Here is a 16,719-nt window from a genome sequence, read left to right as displayed (position 1 = left end):
AATTTTCGTTTGATTGTTGTTATTGATTTTTTTTTTTTATGAAAAATTTCAAAACAAAGTAGAAGGAATAATGAAATAAACCACTACGGTCCCATCACCCACTGAGAAAACATTTGCCGTGCTTTATTTCATGACCCTTTTCTTCCCTCCAATTTAAATCATGTCCCAGGCGCCTGGGTGGCTCAGATGGTTAAGTGTCTGCCTTCGGCTTGGGTCATGATCCCAGGGTCCTGGGATTGAGTCCCGCACTGGGCTCCCTGCTCAGCTGGGAGACTTCTTCTCCCTCTCCCTTTGCTGCTCCCCCTGCTTGTGCTCTTTCACTTTCTCTCAAATAAGTGAGCAAAATCTTTAAAAAAATATATTTAAATCACATCTCAGACATCATAACGTTCACTCTCAGATGCTTTGATATGTATCTCTAAAAAATAAGAATATTTTCCACAATGCCATTGTACATCGTACAGAATCAACAACACATCTGAGTGTCTTTAATTGCTGAGAAAGTTGCACCAGCCAAGTATGCGGTCATATCAATGGACTAGGAGAAGAAGACACGTCTTAGCTTTTTTGTCAACTCTGAAAATTAAAGATGAAAATCTGGTGCCCATATGAGTAGTAGAATGACCTTGGTTCTCCATCTGCCCACAAGCCCCATTTAGAAACCCACTGAGTCTGCAGTGCCAGCCTCAATTTGTAGATAAATGTCCTGGCTGAAGCCTGCCAATGTATAGTGATTAATTCACGTTTGATTCAGTATAGTCCTTCTTTCTTTGAAAATGTGTGCACCCAACATGAGCAACGACGGGGTTTCCAGACCTGCCCACTGGGGTTGCAGGTGGTCTCCTCTGTTGTGTCCCTTTCAAGCTTGAATCAGGAGCTTGCTGTTTTGAATGGTCAGAGTTGTCTTCGGGTCAGAGGCTTACAGTCAGTTTTAGTCGTGAGCACTCTTCCCCACCCCCATGTTCAAATTCTTTTATTAAAATAAATACATTAAAATCATTCAAAGAATCGGGGGTCCTTATTTCTGTGGTGTTGCAAAGAAAAGGGCGGTGTTGGTGAACACCATTGAAAACTGTTTTCTTTCCTTATAGATGATTACTTTTTTAACGGACTGCTATAATATTCATAGGAAAATTGGCACTGACTGCTATACCTAAAATATTAATATCTGGGCCCATTTCAGAAGAAGCAGCTATTCTGCCATCCAAAACGAAATTGAGGGCCCAAGCTGGAAGTTGGGAGGCCCACATACTGTCCAAGGTGACATAGAGCAATTGTTATACCTGAGCAAAATGACCTAACCAGCGTTTTGTAAAGTATTAAAAATTCTTTTTTTAAAAAAACACTGCTTTTAAATTTTTTTTTGATTTTTTTTAAAGATTTTATTTATCTATTTGAGAGAGAGAGAGCACAAGTAGGGGAGAGGGGCAGAGGAAGAGGGAGAAGCAGGCTCCCCACCAAGTGCCGGGACCCCAACACGGGGCTTGATCCCAGGGCCTGGGGATCATCACTTGAGCAGAATGCAGTTGCTTAACCAACTGAGCCACCCAGGTGCCCCAATACTAAAAATTCTTTCACAGAGATCTGTAGAACTTAGCATTTAATGTATTTCAAATACAATCATTTATTTATTTTTTTTTTAAATGATTTTTTATTATATTATGTTAGTCACCATACAGTACATCCCCGGTTTCCGATGTAAGGCTCGATGATTCATTAGTTGTGTATAACACCCAGTGCACCATGCAATACGTGCCCTCCTTACTACCCATCACCGGTCTATCCCATTCCCCCACCCCCCTCCCCTCTGAAGTCCTCAGTTTGTTTCTCAGAGTCCATAGTCTCTCATGTTTCATTCCCCCTTCTGATTACCCCCCCTTTCTTTATCCCTTTCTTCCCCTACCAATCTTCCTAGTTCTTATGTTCCATAGATGAGAGAAATCATATGATAGTTGTCTTTCTCTGCTTGACTTATTTCACTTAGCATTATCTCCTCCAGTGCTGTCCATGTTGTAGCAAATGTTGAGAACTCGTTCTTTCTGATAGCTGAGTAATATTCCATTGTATATATGGACCACAACTTCTTAATCCAGTCATCTGTTGAAGAGCATCTCGGCTCCTTCCACAATTTAGCTATTGTGGACAATGCTGCTATGAACATTGGGGTGCATATGGCCCTTCTCTTCACTACGTCTGTATCTTTGGGGTAAATACCCAGTAGTGCAATGGCTGGATCATAGGGTAGCTCAATTTTTAACTTTTTAAGGGACCTCCACACTGTTTTCCAGAGTGGCTGTACCAACTTGCATTCCCACCAACAATGTAGGAGGGATCCCCTTTCTCCACATCCTCTCCAACAATTGTTGTTTCTTGCCTTGTCTATTTTTGCCATTCTAACTGGCGTAAGGTGGTATCTCAGTGTGGTTTTGATTTGAATTTCCTTGATGGCTAATGATTTTGAACATTTTTTCATGTGTCTGTTAGCCATTTGCAAATACAATCATTTATAAATGTTACAAAACATGTAGATATGTAAATATATAAAAACATATTAAGCATCTCTTATTCCATTATAAATTATTAGCAAAGAAATTAATCAAGACCAGTGATATTTGAGATAAAAAATAAGCACTTCCCAAAAATTCATGCATTAATCATGAAAATTAAGTTGAAAATGAAATAATGTTACTTGACCTTTTTTAAAAAATAAAATTTCAAAAATAAAGCGTGGTGATGTTCTTTCTGTTGTTCAGTTGTGGGCATATTTTCACACAAGCTACTCCAGCTTCTCAGAAGGTTTCTTCTGACCTTAAAGTACTTGAGGAAATGTTGAGAAGATAGTTATAACTAATCCAAATAGTTCCCCTATTCTTTATCTTAGAATAATCCTGTCTTTTGTATTTGATAGTGGGAAAAGCTTTAAAAAAAAAACAACCCTTTCGTTCTGGGTTCTTGGGCAAGGACGGTCTTGTGTGTTTGTTAGCCAGGTCTAGGTTTGGCTCAAAGAAAACATTTCCAGTTGGCTCTCATTTCCTTTAGTGTCGTTATCTACGCATGGAGATTCCATATGAAAGTTACCTGTATCCATTTCAGTCTGTCACATCCATATTCCACACGGGCAGAAAGTCCTTGAACTAGAGTAAGATTTATTCTTGGAATCACTGTGTTCCCTTGCCTATCTTTTCTGGAGGCTTCTGGAGACGTGGAAGATTGTTTTTGCAGCCGGTGCTTCCTGCTCACTTCAAGATGTTAATGTGGTGTGTCACTCTTGGGGTGTGTCTCAAGGTTGAAGTGATTCAGAGGTCAGAGTTTTTAAAAAAAAAAACAGTACAATGGTTTTAGATTAATATATGGAATTTCAGTCCTTTAAAAATAACAGGATATATCAATACAGAAAGCTCATCTTTTACTGACTTGAATTGTACTGGGCCTTAGAGAAGAGGCAAGCCCTGGAAACAGGGCCATCTGGTGAGGAGGCCGAGGGACTGGGGTCTGCTGGGAAGTGGGTAGCAGCCAGAGAGTGAAGACCTTGACCCCACAGAAGGTCTCCCTCCAGAACGGGACTTCTGGCTCTCCTTTCCCAATATATAACTTCTCAGAAGTATCTGAGTCACATCACTTATTCTTAAGATTTCCTTAAAGTAAAACAAAACAAAAATTAACCCAGATTCTTTTGGACGTATTTGATGCAGCTCTTGGAAAGAATCCTGAGGCCCTGTTCTGTTGTATGATACGTAGCTGAATAGATAATCAAGTACTTTTACTTGACAATACACCGTCTTTTTTATTCACTAAAGAAAAATTTGTGAATATGCAAGTGAAGTCAGAATATCACTTCAGCGTGATTTGTCTGAAACTCCAACGTTAACAGAATTTCATTCTACCCCGAAGTATATAGATCCTTATGGGTTCTGAGTAAAAATTCACTATAGAGCAAAGTCTCTTCTCTTGTTTAATCCTTCTTTTCTGTTGACCATTCCCAAGTTCAGTCCTAAGACTTACTATTGTCTTTTAGAAAGGAAAAAAAATATATTTCTTCTCCGTTGCTCCTTTGAAATAACTGTGTCTTTATTTAAAGTACTTTTTCCTGGGGCACCTGGGTGGCTCAGTTGGTTAAGCGTCTGCCTTCGGCTCAGGTCATGATCTCAGGGTCCTGGGATTGCCCCCCCAACCCACCTCCCACCCACCCCCACCCCGCCCTGCGCCAAAATCGGGCTCCGTGCTCAGCGGGGAGTCTGCTTCTCCCTCTCCATCAGTCTGCCCCACTCGTGCTCTCTCTTTCTCTCTCTCAGATAAATAAATAAAATCTTTAAAAAATAAAGTACTTTTTCCAACTTTCTCTTACATACTGTATCCACCTTCTTCTTTTCCTTTTCCTTCTTTTATTTTGCTAGTGTCATCAACACGAGAATTCCTGTAACAGGCTGGTTTCAATGCTGGTGCACAGGGAGGGGTGGTTTTTAAGTAGATGGGCTTCTGTTCTGCGCGAAGCACAGCTCCCTGTTGGCACTCAGATGTTAAAGGTGGAAATATTTGTGCCACAATCGGCACTTAGCAAAATGTATCACTATTTACAGCCATAATCTTTTACGAACTGTTTTATTATTTATTGTAAATCTTTCCTTCTCGCAGCCCCGTGCTGTTGACCCTACGGTTCATGCCGCCTGATGCCTGGAATTGCCCAGCCACGGTGACAGCGGTGCCCCCTCATATTTTAACCCTTAGATTTTCTGCAAGAGAAAAATGAAAATACACATTCAATGTTCGTTTCACTTTTATCCAGAAAAGAAACTTGAACAGAGGGGCGCCTGGGTGGCACAGCGGTTAAGCGTCTGCCTTCGGCTCAGGGCGTGATCCTGGGGTTGTGGGATCGAGCCCCACATCAGGCTCCTCCGCTATGAGCCTGCTTCTTCCTCTCCCACTCCCCCTGCTTGTGTTCCCTCTCTCGCTGGCTGTCTCTATCTCTGTCAAATAAATAAATAAATTCTTTAAAAAAAAAAAAAAGAAACTTGAATAGATAATCATTTTGTCTTTTCTAAGTAGCAAAAGGCAAGAAAACTAATGGGGGAGTCTACACGGGCAGCTTCTTCTGAACATTTATACGCATTAACTGAGTCCTCCAGGTAGCCTGTCTCTGCCTGAGGCCGAAGGGAGATATGCTGTGGCAGGTGGGGATTTTGTTAGATGAGGACAGCAAGCATGTGCTATGTAGGGCATGCTCCAAGTTCGGTTTTTCTCTTCCTCTTCCTGAAACATAGATGGCAATCTCAGTGGCTGCAAGATGAATTTACAGATGTCCGTGTGGCCATAGTGCCACCAGGAGCTTCATATCTGTGCTGAAGCAGATCTGAGCACCTAATAGCCTCCTTACTCTGACCTCTTCATTCGGGCTTAATAACAGAGATGAGCTTGCCCTCAAAAGCAGTGTGTGCTGGCGGTGGGGAATGTTTAGGATTGCAAATTGACCTCAGGGTTGCAGAAGTTTCAGAAAATTAGGGCCTGTCTTCTAGAGGGAAGTGAAGACTGAATCATTTTCACTTGCTCTGTTTCTCCATTGAAAACGTTTAGTTATCCTGAAATGGCTGTTTTCATCCCGTCAGCCCTCCTTCCTCTGTCTCTTCCTTTTGCTCATTCATTGCAAGGTTCCATACTGTCCATGAGCTGCCTGGATATTAAGGGATCACAGGAGAGCCAGTGTAGCTTAGTGGGTAAGAGTGCAGAATGCAATGCCAACTTGCTTGTATTCAAATCCGGGCTCAGCTCATGGGCACGGACAGTCACTTCACTTCTCTGTGCCTGAGTCTCTTCATCCCTGCAACAGGGGTCATAATAATTGTAGTAAGGCCCTTGTGAGGATTAAGTGAAGTTAAGGTACACAGAGTACTTTAGAACAGTGCCAGATGTTCCGTAGCAATGTATGCGCCAGTTGCTACGTTTTACTGAGCGTGTACTAAGTACTAGGTACTGAAGACTTGAACGGGAAATACCTTACTTAACCCTTGGTACTATCCTTTTTTTAAAGGCATTTTTAAGCCTTTTTCCATGATGAAACTGAGGCTAGAGAGGTGGTTGACTTGACCAGGAGGCACTTAACTATTAAATGGCCATTATGGAATTCAGACTCAGATCTTTCTGATGCCAAACCGTGTGCCAAACCCCTGCACTCCCCTGGAATGAACGCATACGAATGCAGAGCATTGCAGCGGCATGTGGCCTGAGACTCGTGCTCTCCGTTATCCTAATATCATCTCTTTCTAGATAAGACCTCACACCAGGCTTCTGCTGCCTTGACTTGCGAAAGTGTCTTCATTGATTCCTTGCCCCGTAACATTGCTCGTCCTTTTGTGCCCTTTTAGTAGTCAGTGTGACTCCCTCTCCCTCACAAGAAACCTTTTCTGTTCTAAGCAGGATAAAGCTGCATCCGGGGTAGAAAATTATTTGGAGTGTTGTTGCCCTCAGTGATTGTCTCCCTTTCGACTCGATTTCTTCTGAGTGGCTTGGTGATAATAGGGCTTCTCTCCTCCCATCCATGGACATCTGTGCTGTTGCAGAGAACACGTGAGGATGCAGAGCGAGCCCGCTTCCACTTCGTAGCAAAACCTAGGCTTTTCCCAGCATGTAGCGCGGCAGCCTCGGCCTGGTTCACCTGGAAACCTGAGGCTTGGTTTTAAATGTACCTGTGGTCTTTACCTGCCCTAGCTCTTAAACTGTTTTCAATCTGCATGTGTCGCTGCTGGTTTGTAGCATCGGTCACCAGCGTTGCAGTGTCCCATGTGGACGGCTACTCTGGCCATCGACTTGTCTTCTGCAAGCTCCCCATCAGAGATTCCTGGAACTGGAATCTTATTCCATCCGCCACTTTCCTAACGCACAGCAGGGCTTCCCGCGGCTGGTGGGACAAAGTCACGGTCCCTGCACACAGTGTGCCTGCCCAAGGCTTTGGCCTCATGTCCCTCCTCAGTGCGCCTTCTGCCAACTCCACAGACAGGCTGTGTTCTCTGGCTGTGCAGGGGACGTGTCCCCAGCCTCTTGGAACCCGACCACCCTACCCTCCCTTCAGGTGTCAGCTCACCTGTGGCTTCTGCAGGAAAGCCGTGGCTGGCCTTCCTGGCCAGGCAAGACCTGCATTGGCACCCTCTCCTCCACAGCATTAGTCTCCATGCAGTTCCCCTTCATGTCCCCACACAGGTCTTTCCTCTCCCTGAGATTTGCAGCCGTAGCCGGTTTGGCTGACCATTATGTTCCCAGGGCCTGATACGTCACAGGCACTCACTAGATGGCTACTCTCAGACCAAGGGAATGAGGGAAGTATACACGTTTCTCTGTGGCAAGAAGGGTGATATTTTGAGATACCCCTTCGGGGACCCCTCTTGGGATTCTCAGAGGGAAGTCTCCACATTTCAGACCAAACAGTTCCTGGGCTTCCCTGAACTCTCAGATTTCCAGTGCTTTCTATAGCCCAAGTCATGGTAACATGCAGGCCCATCGCCTGACCTTTACTCTGTGCCCAGGGACCAGCTCCTGGTGTTTCCCTTTTGAACTGTCTGCTCAAACACCAGGATAGCTCTGCCTCCTTGTATGGAAACTCCAGGGCTAACGAGGTGGGAATCGAGAAACCTTACATTCTGGGTTAGGCCCACAATCCTCCATGTTCTCTATGTCCTTTAAAGTCCTTTGATCGTAAACAGTTTTTTTACTGGAAGAGTTGGAAATTAACCTCATCACCCAGAAGTCAGCGACTCTTCAAAATCAGAGTGACTTTCTCTTCATTCATTTTATACAAGAAAACTCTACACTTTCGGTCAACTTGTAAGGAAAAGTTGGTTCATTTATGCTCCTCTTTGAGTTAGAGGTACAAATAAAAAACAGCTCACATTTATTGAACACTTCATGCTTGCCAGGCACTAGGAAAGCATATTCCTTGCACCGTCTTATTCAGTGCCAACAGCTTCTCTGTGAGCTGTGCATGCTGTGACCATCCCACTTTATAGACAAGAAACAGAGGCTCAGAGAAGCTAAGTCATATGTGTAAGGTCACACAGCCAAACGCCGTACAGCTGGAATTTGAACTCCGAGCTGCCTACTTTTGAGCACGTGCTGTTAGCCACCGTACTGCATTGCCTTGTCCTTTCGAATATTCTGTATCACTTGCAGGTGATGAGCTGTTTGGCGTAAAACAATATGTTTCCCCATTTCCCACCACCTACTAGCCTATAGCCCATTCGCTCTCTAAGCCTATTGAAATGGTTTTATGTTTAAGATATAACTAAAAAGCATGCCACACAAAGTTGCATTAAATCTAGCCTAACAGTCATATACAATCATATTAATTGTTTTACTTTTTCATAAATAGATGTCTCCCATTTTTATTTTAATATTTCCTTTTAAGATTTAATGAGAGTAACGATAGCCTTGCCGCATGTTTAGTAAAGCAACACCAGTCATGGTGGTCCTAGTCTTGTATGCCGTCGGGTCTTTTCCTTCCCCTGATTGGCAGTTTTGCAGGGGACCGGATCCGGGCAGGCTGCCTCTCCCGGGCTTCTGGGAAGGTTGGGCCAATCAGAGGCCCTGGTGGGAGATGGAGGTGGGGCTTAAGGAAGACCACTCCCTTTCCATTTGCCGCAGCAGCTGCATCTCCCCCATGGCTCTAGCTCCCACAGGTGTCCCCAGCCCTTGGGCTCCATTTACCGCCCCCTCTTGTCCCTCCAGCCTCAGTGTGGTTGTTGCCTCCTGTTCTTCGTGGCTCTGGGCTGCATTACCGCCCCCTATGGACCTCCCACCGCCTGTGTACCCAGTTCCCTCCATTAAATTTTCTCTGTTGTAAATACATTAGGCTTTCTGTTCTCCAGGTTGGACTTACTGAGAACTGCAGTATTCTCACATGTGATCACAGTACTTATTTACAGTTTACTTTAGAGACATGGACAGTGGATGCTATCATTGGGTTAAAATCCTCTGATTTAAAACATGCAAAGCCTTTGTGTTCGCAGTCGTGGGGGTCTTAGAGCAAAACCCTGGCTGGGTGTCTGACATCTGATTCTAGTTCTAGCTGAGTCACTGAGGGAACATAGAATCACTCAAGTCAGAGGCTCGGTTTCATGGGAAATAAAGATCTCCCCAGTTAGCCGGCTTAACCCCTTCCAAACCAAGACATTGCTAGGATGCAGTCTCGGTTTCCGTGGGGACCAGTGAGTTGTCTCCTTGGGGGCAGTGGCCCCTGACTCTGGCCTGCCTGCTGTCCTTATGCATGCTATTGGTCCTGAGAGCTCAGGTGACAAAATGTGGGTGAGCCTCGGCAGATGTCTCGCCCCTCTGGGAAGAACCTCGAATAGGCCTTTCTGATTCTGAGTCAGGCAGTTGGGCTTCATTTGGGCACAACACACTTGCAGGACACATAGTGCAAGAGTAAAATTTACAGCTCAGCTGTCCTGACTGTGGGTTTAACAATGTTTCAAAGATGATGTTTCATCTAGTCACCTTAAATATAAAACCAACCAGCAGAATATACAGATGGCACTTGTCTGAGGTTATATATTTTCTCTTTCTCCATTTTAAGCACAATCTTCTTACATTCTCTAAACACCATTTAAAAGAAAATACCTTATCCCGCATTTGTGTGTGTTTGTGTATATATATTTGGGGCCAGATGCTCTGGGTAATGTAAATAACTTTAATTTACTAAACTTCACCCCCCTCCCCCCACCCCAGCCCTTTCTTTTCAGAAGATACATTTAGACAATCACCATTCACCTCTAATTCAAAAGACCTGCTGCCCAGTGAATCTGTGCTTCACGGAAGAATATCCACGCCAGGTATGGAAACATTATTGACTTTGCTTCTACTGTTGGTTGCTTAAAATTACTTTTCTGAAATGTGTAAATTTTCAGGTACTTTCAGCTTAGATGTGGACGTTATTCATATGAAGCTAGGCTTTTAAAAAGAGGAGAAACTCAATTTAAACAGTCACAAAAGTTTATTAAAATTAAGTGTAGGCAGTAATGAAGTGCTTCATTTTTGCTTTAGGAGCTTATTGTTCTTTACCTGCTGATGTTTCATTCATATAGCAAATTTCCTCCTCTTTGAAATACCGGAGTATAACCTGAAAATAATTTGCTTTACACACTGTTAGTATTTCAGGCAGGCAGCCAGGAAGATATAGGAGGGCAGTGGCGAGAACTAATCGCCAGCAGGGAAGGTCGTGACCCTGGTGGGGTGTGGGTGGCCACAAAGACCACTCTGGTTTCCATGGAAGCAGCACAGCTCATTAAGATAATCTTGCCACCCGGATTCCGCCTCTCTTCTTAATCAGAGTGTCTGCATATATCCATCTCATGCTCCTTTTTGCAATCTCAGCATCAATACATAATTAATTTATTATCCACTCTTCCTTTTTCATTTCTCCTTTCCAGAGTAGAGGGCAAGATGTGTTTGCTATCCCCTTATCAACAGCATGGCCAGCCCTCAGGGCTGTGTGTGTATTCCCAGAGTTATTATGAGACGAGAACATTTGAGAACCACTGCACTGTATCCCATACTCCTCACCAGCCTCCCACCCCCACCCCCAACACCAGTGCAGGGGCCAGGAAACTTCCTGCTGTTGTAACCTTAGTTCCGGCCATTGAGAGAATTTCAGAAGCTCTCCGTGGCCTCTCCACCCATTCACTTGTCCACGATAGTGTGGGAGACCAAGGCTATTAGTGTTCAGGAGAAGCCCATAGCAGGGTTGTTGGGCAGGAACCCCTGCAAGAATAAAGTCCAAGTGTCCTCCACACCCCCAAGGAGGCGGGTGTCACAGATGGCTGGAGATCTGAGTATTTTGCAGTTCGGAAAGAGCCAAGTAGCATCTTATGGAATATTGGTTTTTGGGGTATCACAGGTCACTGGAAGTGGTTTGTGACAAACAGTGGGGGGAAAGGCAACTCTTTGTCACCCTTTAGTCTTGTGATGACAGATCCATTTCTTCTCATCCCAAAGAGTCCGGATACCTACATGCTTTTTAGCTTTGTAGGGCTTTTCTATTCAAACACCATAAATAACATGCTTACACAAAAACACATTACATAATATCTGGTTCTAGAGGTGGAAAGAAATTTTGCTTGGTTGATGTCTTCATTCTCAAACAGGGGCTATTTGAACTACTGTTTACTTCCCACAGTGTCATTTTGAATAGCCTTCTCCCTAGTCCCCAAATTATCACCCTGCTGTTAAGTTGATGGATTGTGACTTTCTAATGTCAAAATAACTGCCTAGGAACTGCCTGTCAGAGTGCTGTGACCCATACAGCCAGCGTCCTGTGATGTATATACAAACCCTGCATTGCTGCCTTAATGTTTGGCTGGCCTATATTTGAAGAAGGGTTTATTGGTCAAGTTACAACTCGACCTCAAAGAGTGATATCAGTGTATGTTTAACTGCATATAGAGGAGGTTTCTGTGGTTTGCTTGACAGACGTATTACAAATTAGATAAACTCACACTTTAAAAGTTAACTTTTATTTTGGGCGGGAAGTCAGCATAACTGGGATTTTGCTAAAATGGACAACTAAAAAGGGATTATTTTTTTAAACAGACAAGGTGAAAATACTTTAGAAATGGAATCAAAACTAGAAAAATTAAAAATGACAAGGACAGCCTTGTAATCACAAAGTTCTCATAATCTGAACACATGTTTTGTAAGGAAAGCCTCAATAATTTGGACTAACTGTGGAGAAGACCAGTCTGAATTAACAAAAGACTACAATATGGAGACTTTTCAACAAAACATTTCTTTCAAGTCTGGATAACAGTAAATGGCCATTGTATTCCTACTGCGGCTCCCCAGTCCCATTCCCACAATTCTAAAATCCAAAAAGCTCTTCCAATCACAATTTTTTAAATAAGTTACTTGGTGGCAAAACCTAATGGGAGGCTATTTATAGCCCATATGTACTGCCAAGGGAGAAATTCATCCATTTGGTCACAGAAATATCAACGTGCTTGATTATGAAGGCCCACTGGAGTGTTAGGTAAAATATGTCTTAGGCACCGTATTAGCACTCTGAAATAAGAACAAATATGAATCCCCAAATACATCAGAGCCCAGGGGTCTCAGATAGAGACTGTGGTCCTACAGTTATTCCAGTACTCTGCTAAATCCCATGCTGGAAGCAAAGAAATTAAAGCTACAGTTGAGGATCTCAAGGTTTGAAGGCATAAGAGTCATGGATTCTTACAGAAAATTCCAGAAGACTTAACGGGCAGCAGATTGCTAAATCACTGGAGATGTGGCAAGCACGAAGAGTCCAATGGGGATGTTCTCACGCTAAGGCACTATTATGAACAAGGGCCTGGGTTAAAGAGAAAAGGAAAAGGTGGGTAGGAGAGGCAGACAAAGGGCTAGTTCACTGGTTTGGGAGACTGGTTAGCTTTGCGAGAAGCAGGTTGAATTAGGGAGGAATAGTGTCTGTGCAGAAATGGGGAAGCCAGGAAGGAGACAGGTAGTGACTAGGCAGAAAATAATGTGTTGTTAGTGTGTAAATAAAAGCCTCAGAGACCTTAGAAATCTTCTCTTCAGTAGTTTAAGCATTACCATTAAAATATTATTTCTATTCTCTATTTACTTAGCAAACTTCTTCTTTCGAGAGATAATGCGAAGATAAATATCAGCCCAAAGAATTGTCTCAGATTCTCAGTTAGGACAGACCCTATGCCTGGTTCCAATCTGAAAAGTCCCTTGCAAATGCTGAAGACCCGTAACATTACTTCGGCTGCATATATTGGTCTGTGTTAGTATACTTTCGATCAGATGTATGCTAACTAGATGAAACTCTCTTCTAAACACCTGTGGAGTCAGACCGTGGGGCAGAGGGGGTGCACCGAATGAGGGCCTCTGTAAGACCCCACAGCTCCAGACCAAAGGGATCCAACCTGCACGTTGCGATTGTGTCTCAGGCCTGTGGAGAATGAAGCAGCAGTATGGGGGATAGCAAAGTGGGGAGAGGTGGGTAGGACTGTGGACTGTGAAGAAATCGAGAATAGCACAGTTAACTAGGCATTTGCCTTCGGCAGATGGTATCTGAGACACACAGCTGCCACCATCCCAGAGAAACAGAATAAACACAGAGCTTCACGGTGTCCTGGCCTTCGTTGCCGCCACTATTTCTAGACTGACTTTCCTGAGAACCAAAGAATGTTCACGTGCCAAGACCTAACATTTTTACTTGCTGTGAATGTCTTAGACAGAGGTAACACCCGGAATCCTTAAGAAAATGATGAGTTAAAAGCCGCTGTCACCTTCTGCTGGACGGGTGGGGGGACCAAACATCCTTAAAGCCATGAGTAGGTGACTGAGGTTACCCTGGGTGGTGGTGGCGCTGATGGTGATTTTACAGAAGAAATAAAAGCGCTTTCCCGTTACGGGGGAGGTAGAAGTTAGAGGCCGTGTGAAATCTAAGGTACTTTGTCTAATTTGTAGTTGTCTCACTTTGTAGAAGATTTACATTAATAGAGGAAAGAGCGTGGGGTCAGTTGTTCCTCAGGGCACTGTGGGCTACTCTGCATGCGAGTGGACGTGTGACCGTCCGACCTGCAGCCATTCACCCGTTGGCCTGGCGTCCTTCCAGAAGGAAAGGCTCTCAAGAGGAGAACTTCTATCTCAGCACCCTTTTCAGACAATGCGGAGCTTCCATTCTGTTTTATTATGATTTTGAAGGCACAGTATGTTTGCTCTGTATTAAGCCAAAAAACAAAAACACAACCAGAGCGGGTGTGAAGGGAAATGTGGGTCTCTGTGGAATTCTCTCAGAGTGTGGAGCTCTGGATGCTTCTGTTTGATATTTCAGAGGGAGCTTAGGGCTAGACAATGCAAAATGTACCAACAATTACATTTGTCCACCCCCACCCTCATTATTTGCCAGCGTCCCTTAAAAAGAAAACAGCACCTTTTGTCACCGTCGTGGTTTATAACACGGAAACAAGACGTAAGGAACATGGGGAAAGTCGAGTCCCTTGCTCTGCCCACCAGGATCTACTGTTAAGTTAAAAAGACTGGTTTGGAGCAGCCGGCCTTGTCACCAGGCCAATTCTTGATTTATTTTCCGCCCTCTGTTGGGCCCATCACTGTAATTCAAGGGGTACCAGCTCATGTGCTTGGCTGAGATCTAGATAAAGCATACCTTGCGTTGAGTGTCCGGCTCCGCCTCTCCCCCTTGCAGCCGACTGTCAGGCTGCCCTGCTACTGGCCAGGTAGGGATGACCTCTTTCAGACCGCTGATGTGCAGGCCACCTTCCTTTATGTTAACCCTTACCAGCTCAGAGACAGACAGACAGACAGACGGAGCTACTGTGGATTATATAGCAAAGTGTTTTCTTTAATCCTTTTTCAAACACAGCAGATTCTTTTTAAATTCAGACTAAGTCACGGATAAACAATAGAACATTGAGTGTTGTTGGTATGTATTGTTTTGTAGCTTAAGCTCCTTTTTGATTCCACAAAGTCCTTGTGCACAGGGAAGGAAGCTAATAGGAGTTCACTGATATGCAGCTTTTTTCCAGTAAATACAGTACAGTACTATAAATGTATTTTCCTTATTATTTTCTTCGTAACATGTTCTTTTCTCTAACTGACTTTATTGTAAGAATACAGTATACAGGGGCGTGTGGGTGGCTCAGTCGGTTAAGTGTCCGCCTTCAGCTCAGATCGTGATCCCGGGGTCCTGGGATCGAGTCCTGCATTGGGCTCCTTGCTTAGCAGGGAGCCTGCTTCTCCCTCTCCCTCTGCTGCTCTCCCTGCTTGTGCTGTCTCTATCAAATAAATAAATAAAATCTTTAAAAAAAGAATACAGTATACAGTACATACAACATACAAAATATATGTTGACTCTTTATACTATTGGTAAGGCTACCAGTCAACAGTAAAACAGTAGTAGTTCAGTTTTTCGGGAGTCAGAAATGATATGCAGGTTTTCGACTGCATGGGGTCAGCACCCCTAACACCCCCATGTTGTTCAAGAGTCAAATGTAGTTATTAGGGCGCAGGACCTATGTCGTCCCATTTAATTCTGAAAACAATTCATTGAGACATGGGAATTATGCTTCCTTTACAAATAAGTGACTGGAGGTTCAGAGAGATTTAATAACTTTTTTCCCAGTTTTATTGAGATATGATTGACATATAAGATTCTGTTAAAGGTATTCAACATAATGATTTGATATATATATATTGTAAAATGATTACACGGTAAGTTTAGGTAATACCCATCATCATACATAGTTACAAATTTTTTTTCTCATGATGAGAACTTTTAAGATCTACCCTCGTAGCAACTTAAAAATTAGCAATACGATATCATTAACTATAGTCGCCAGGCCGTATCTTACATCCCCCATGATTTACTTATCTTATCACTGGAAGTTTGTACCTTATGCAGAGAGACTTAATAGCTTGTACAAAGTCATGCCGTTGGTGAGAGGCAGTACTGGATTTCAAACCCAGAACTGCACAGTTCATTGTCTTTCTGCCCCGTCATTGCCACCTGCTAAGTCAGGTGTGGTGTCCCTGGCAGGGAGCCAAGGAACGCGTCTCTGCAGGTTTGCTCCCACGGACCCACACTTAGCATTTAAAGTCTCACTGGTGGATTGCCCTCTTTTAGCCAGAAATAAAAAGTAGTCCTCTTAGTAAGATATTTCAAAGAAGTTACAAGATAAGAATATACTGTTTATTCATGAAATTCTAATTTTGTCCTCTTCTCTTCCATTTCTCTGTTTTCTTTCTTCCTTCGTTTAATACTTAGATATCTGGTAATCATAGTCCCTTAAACTGTTTCTTTCAGTTAGGAAAATTAAAGAAAGGGTTCATGTTTGTTTTCAGTAATTTTGAATAGATCATCCAAGCCATAGACATCATGTCAGGAAACTGTAAAAACCTCCTGATGAAGTAAAATGGGTAACACCGAAGGTAGTGGGGATCTGGTCAGCAGTGCAGAAGAAAAAGTTCTAGACTGGGAATCAGGAAAATCAGGTGTAATTCTAGCCCAGTTTCCAGTAGAAAGAGAATAGAAGGCCTCTAAGCTCCTTCCATATCCCCTCTTTTTCACAAACTCTGCCATCTGGAACTTCAGTCCCGGTGCCTTGATTTCCTTTGTAGGGCCCAAACTAGAATGCTGGAACTGAGGAAAAACCGGGAAAAAAGAGTCTCTACCCCTAAAATTCCACCACCCCCACTAGGAGTTGGGGGAGGGGCAGTCACCATAAGTAATTCATTACAGGGGTTGGTAGCGCCAGGAAAGGGGTGCAGAAAGGGTTTCTAGGAAGCTAGGATGTTCTGTTTCTCTATCTGGCTGCTGATTTGCATGCATATGTAACTTTGTGAAAATTCACCAAGCCATGTACCATGGCAGTATTTCTGCTTGTTAGGGCTTATTGGTTTATTCACAAATAGGTGGGTCTAGATGCCAAGCGGTCACCTCCAACCCATGAATCTGAGTGCACGCTCACTTCAGAGACTACGACAGTGATGATGAGGACAGCAGTCTTTCAGTTATCCACCTTTTAGTCTGCAGGGACATTTCCATTTGTAGCACGAACTTACTGCCCTGAACTAAATGCCATATAGGCTGAGAGATCTGCCTCCCGTTGTGTTTCAGATTGGAAAGCTATTCTGTGCCGCTTACAGCGTTTCTTTGATGTGCTTGCCATAGATGAGCTGTAGTCTGTCCAGCTGCTTACCACGGGGGGACGTTGT

The 16,719-nt window shown here is 43.6% G+C and overlaps 1 protein-coding gene across 6 annotated transcripts in view; it reads left to right on the top strand.

Annotated features, from left to right (window-relative positions):
* ZNF827 (zinc finger protein 827) overlaps positions 1-16,719 on the top strand; it is a 165,515-nt gene that overhangs the window by 98,817 nt on the left and 49,979 nt on the right. For all 6 annotated transcript variants that reach the window (XM_045798885.2, XM_045798888.2, XM_045798887.2 and 3 more), the window contains exon 8: positions 9,709-9,812. In XM_045798885.2, the coding sequence (XP_045654841.2) occupies positions 9,709-9,812 (104 nt within the window). The remainder of the gene's footprint in view (positions 1-9,708; positions 9,813-16,719) is intronic.

The sequence above is a fragment of the Ursus americanus genome, chromosome 13 (assembly GCF_024610735.1).
Source record: "Ursus americanus isolate L20-20 chromosome 13, mUrsAme1.1.p, whole genome shotgun sequence".
NCBI lineage: Eukaryota > Metazoa > Chordata > Mammalia > Carnivora > Ursidae > Ursus > Ursus americanus.
This window is presented reverse-complemented; position numbering and strand designations above follow the sequence as displayed.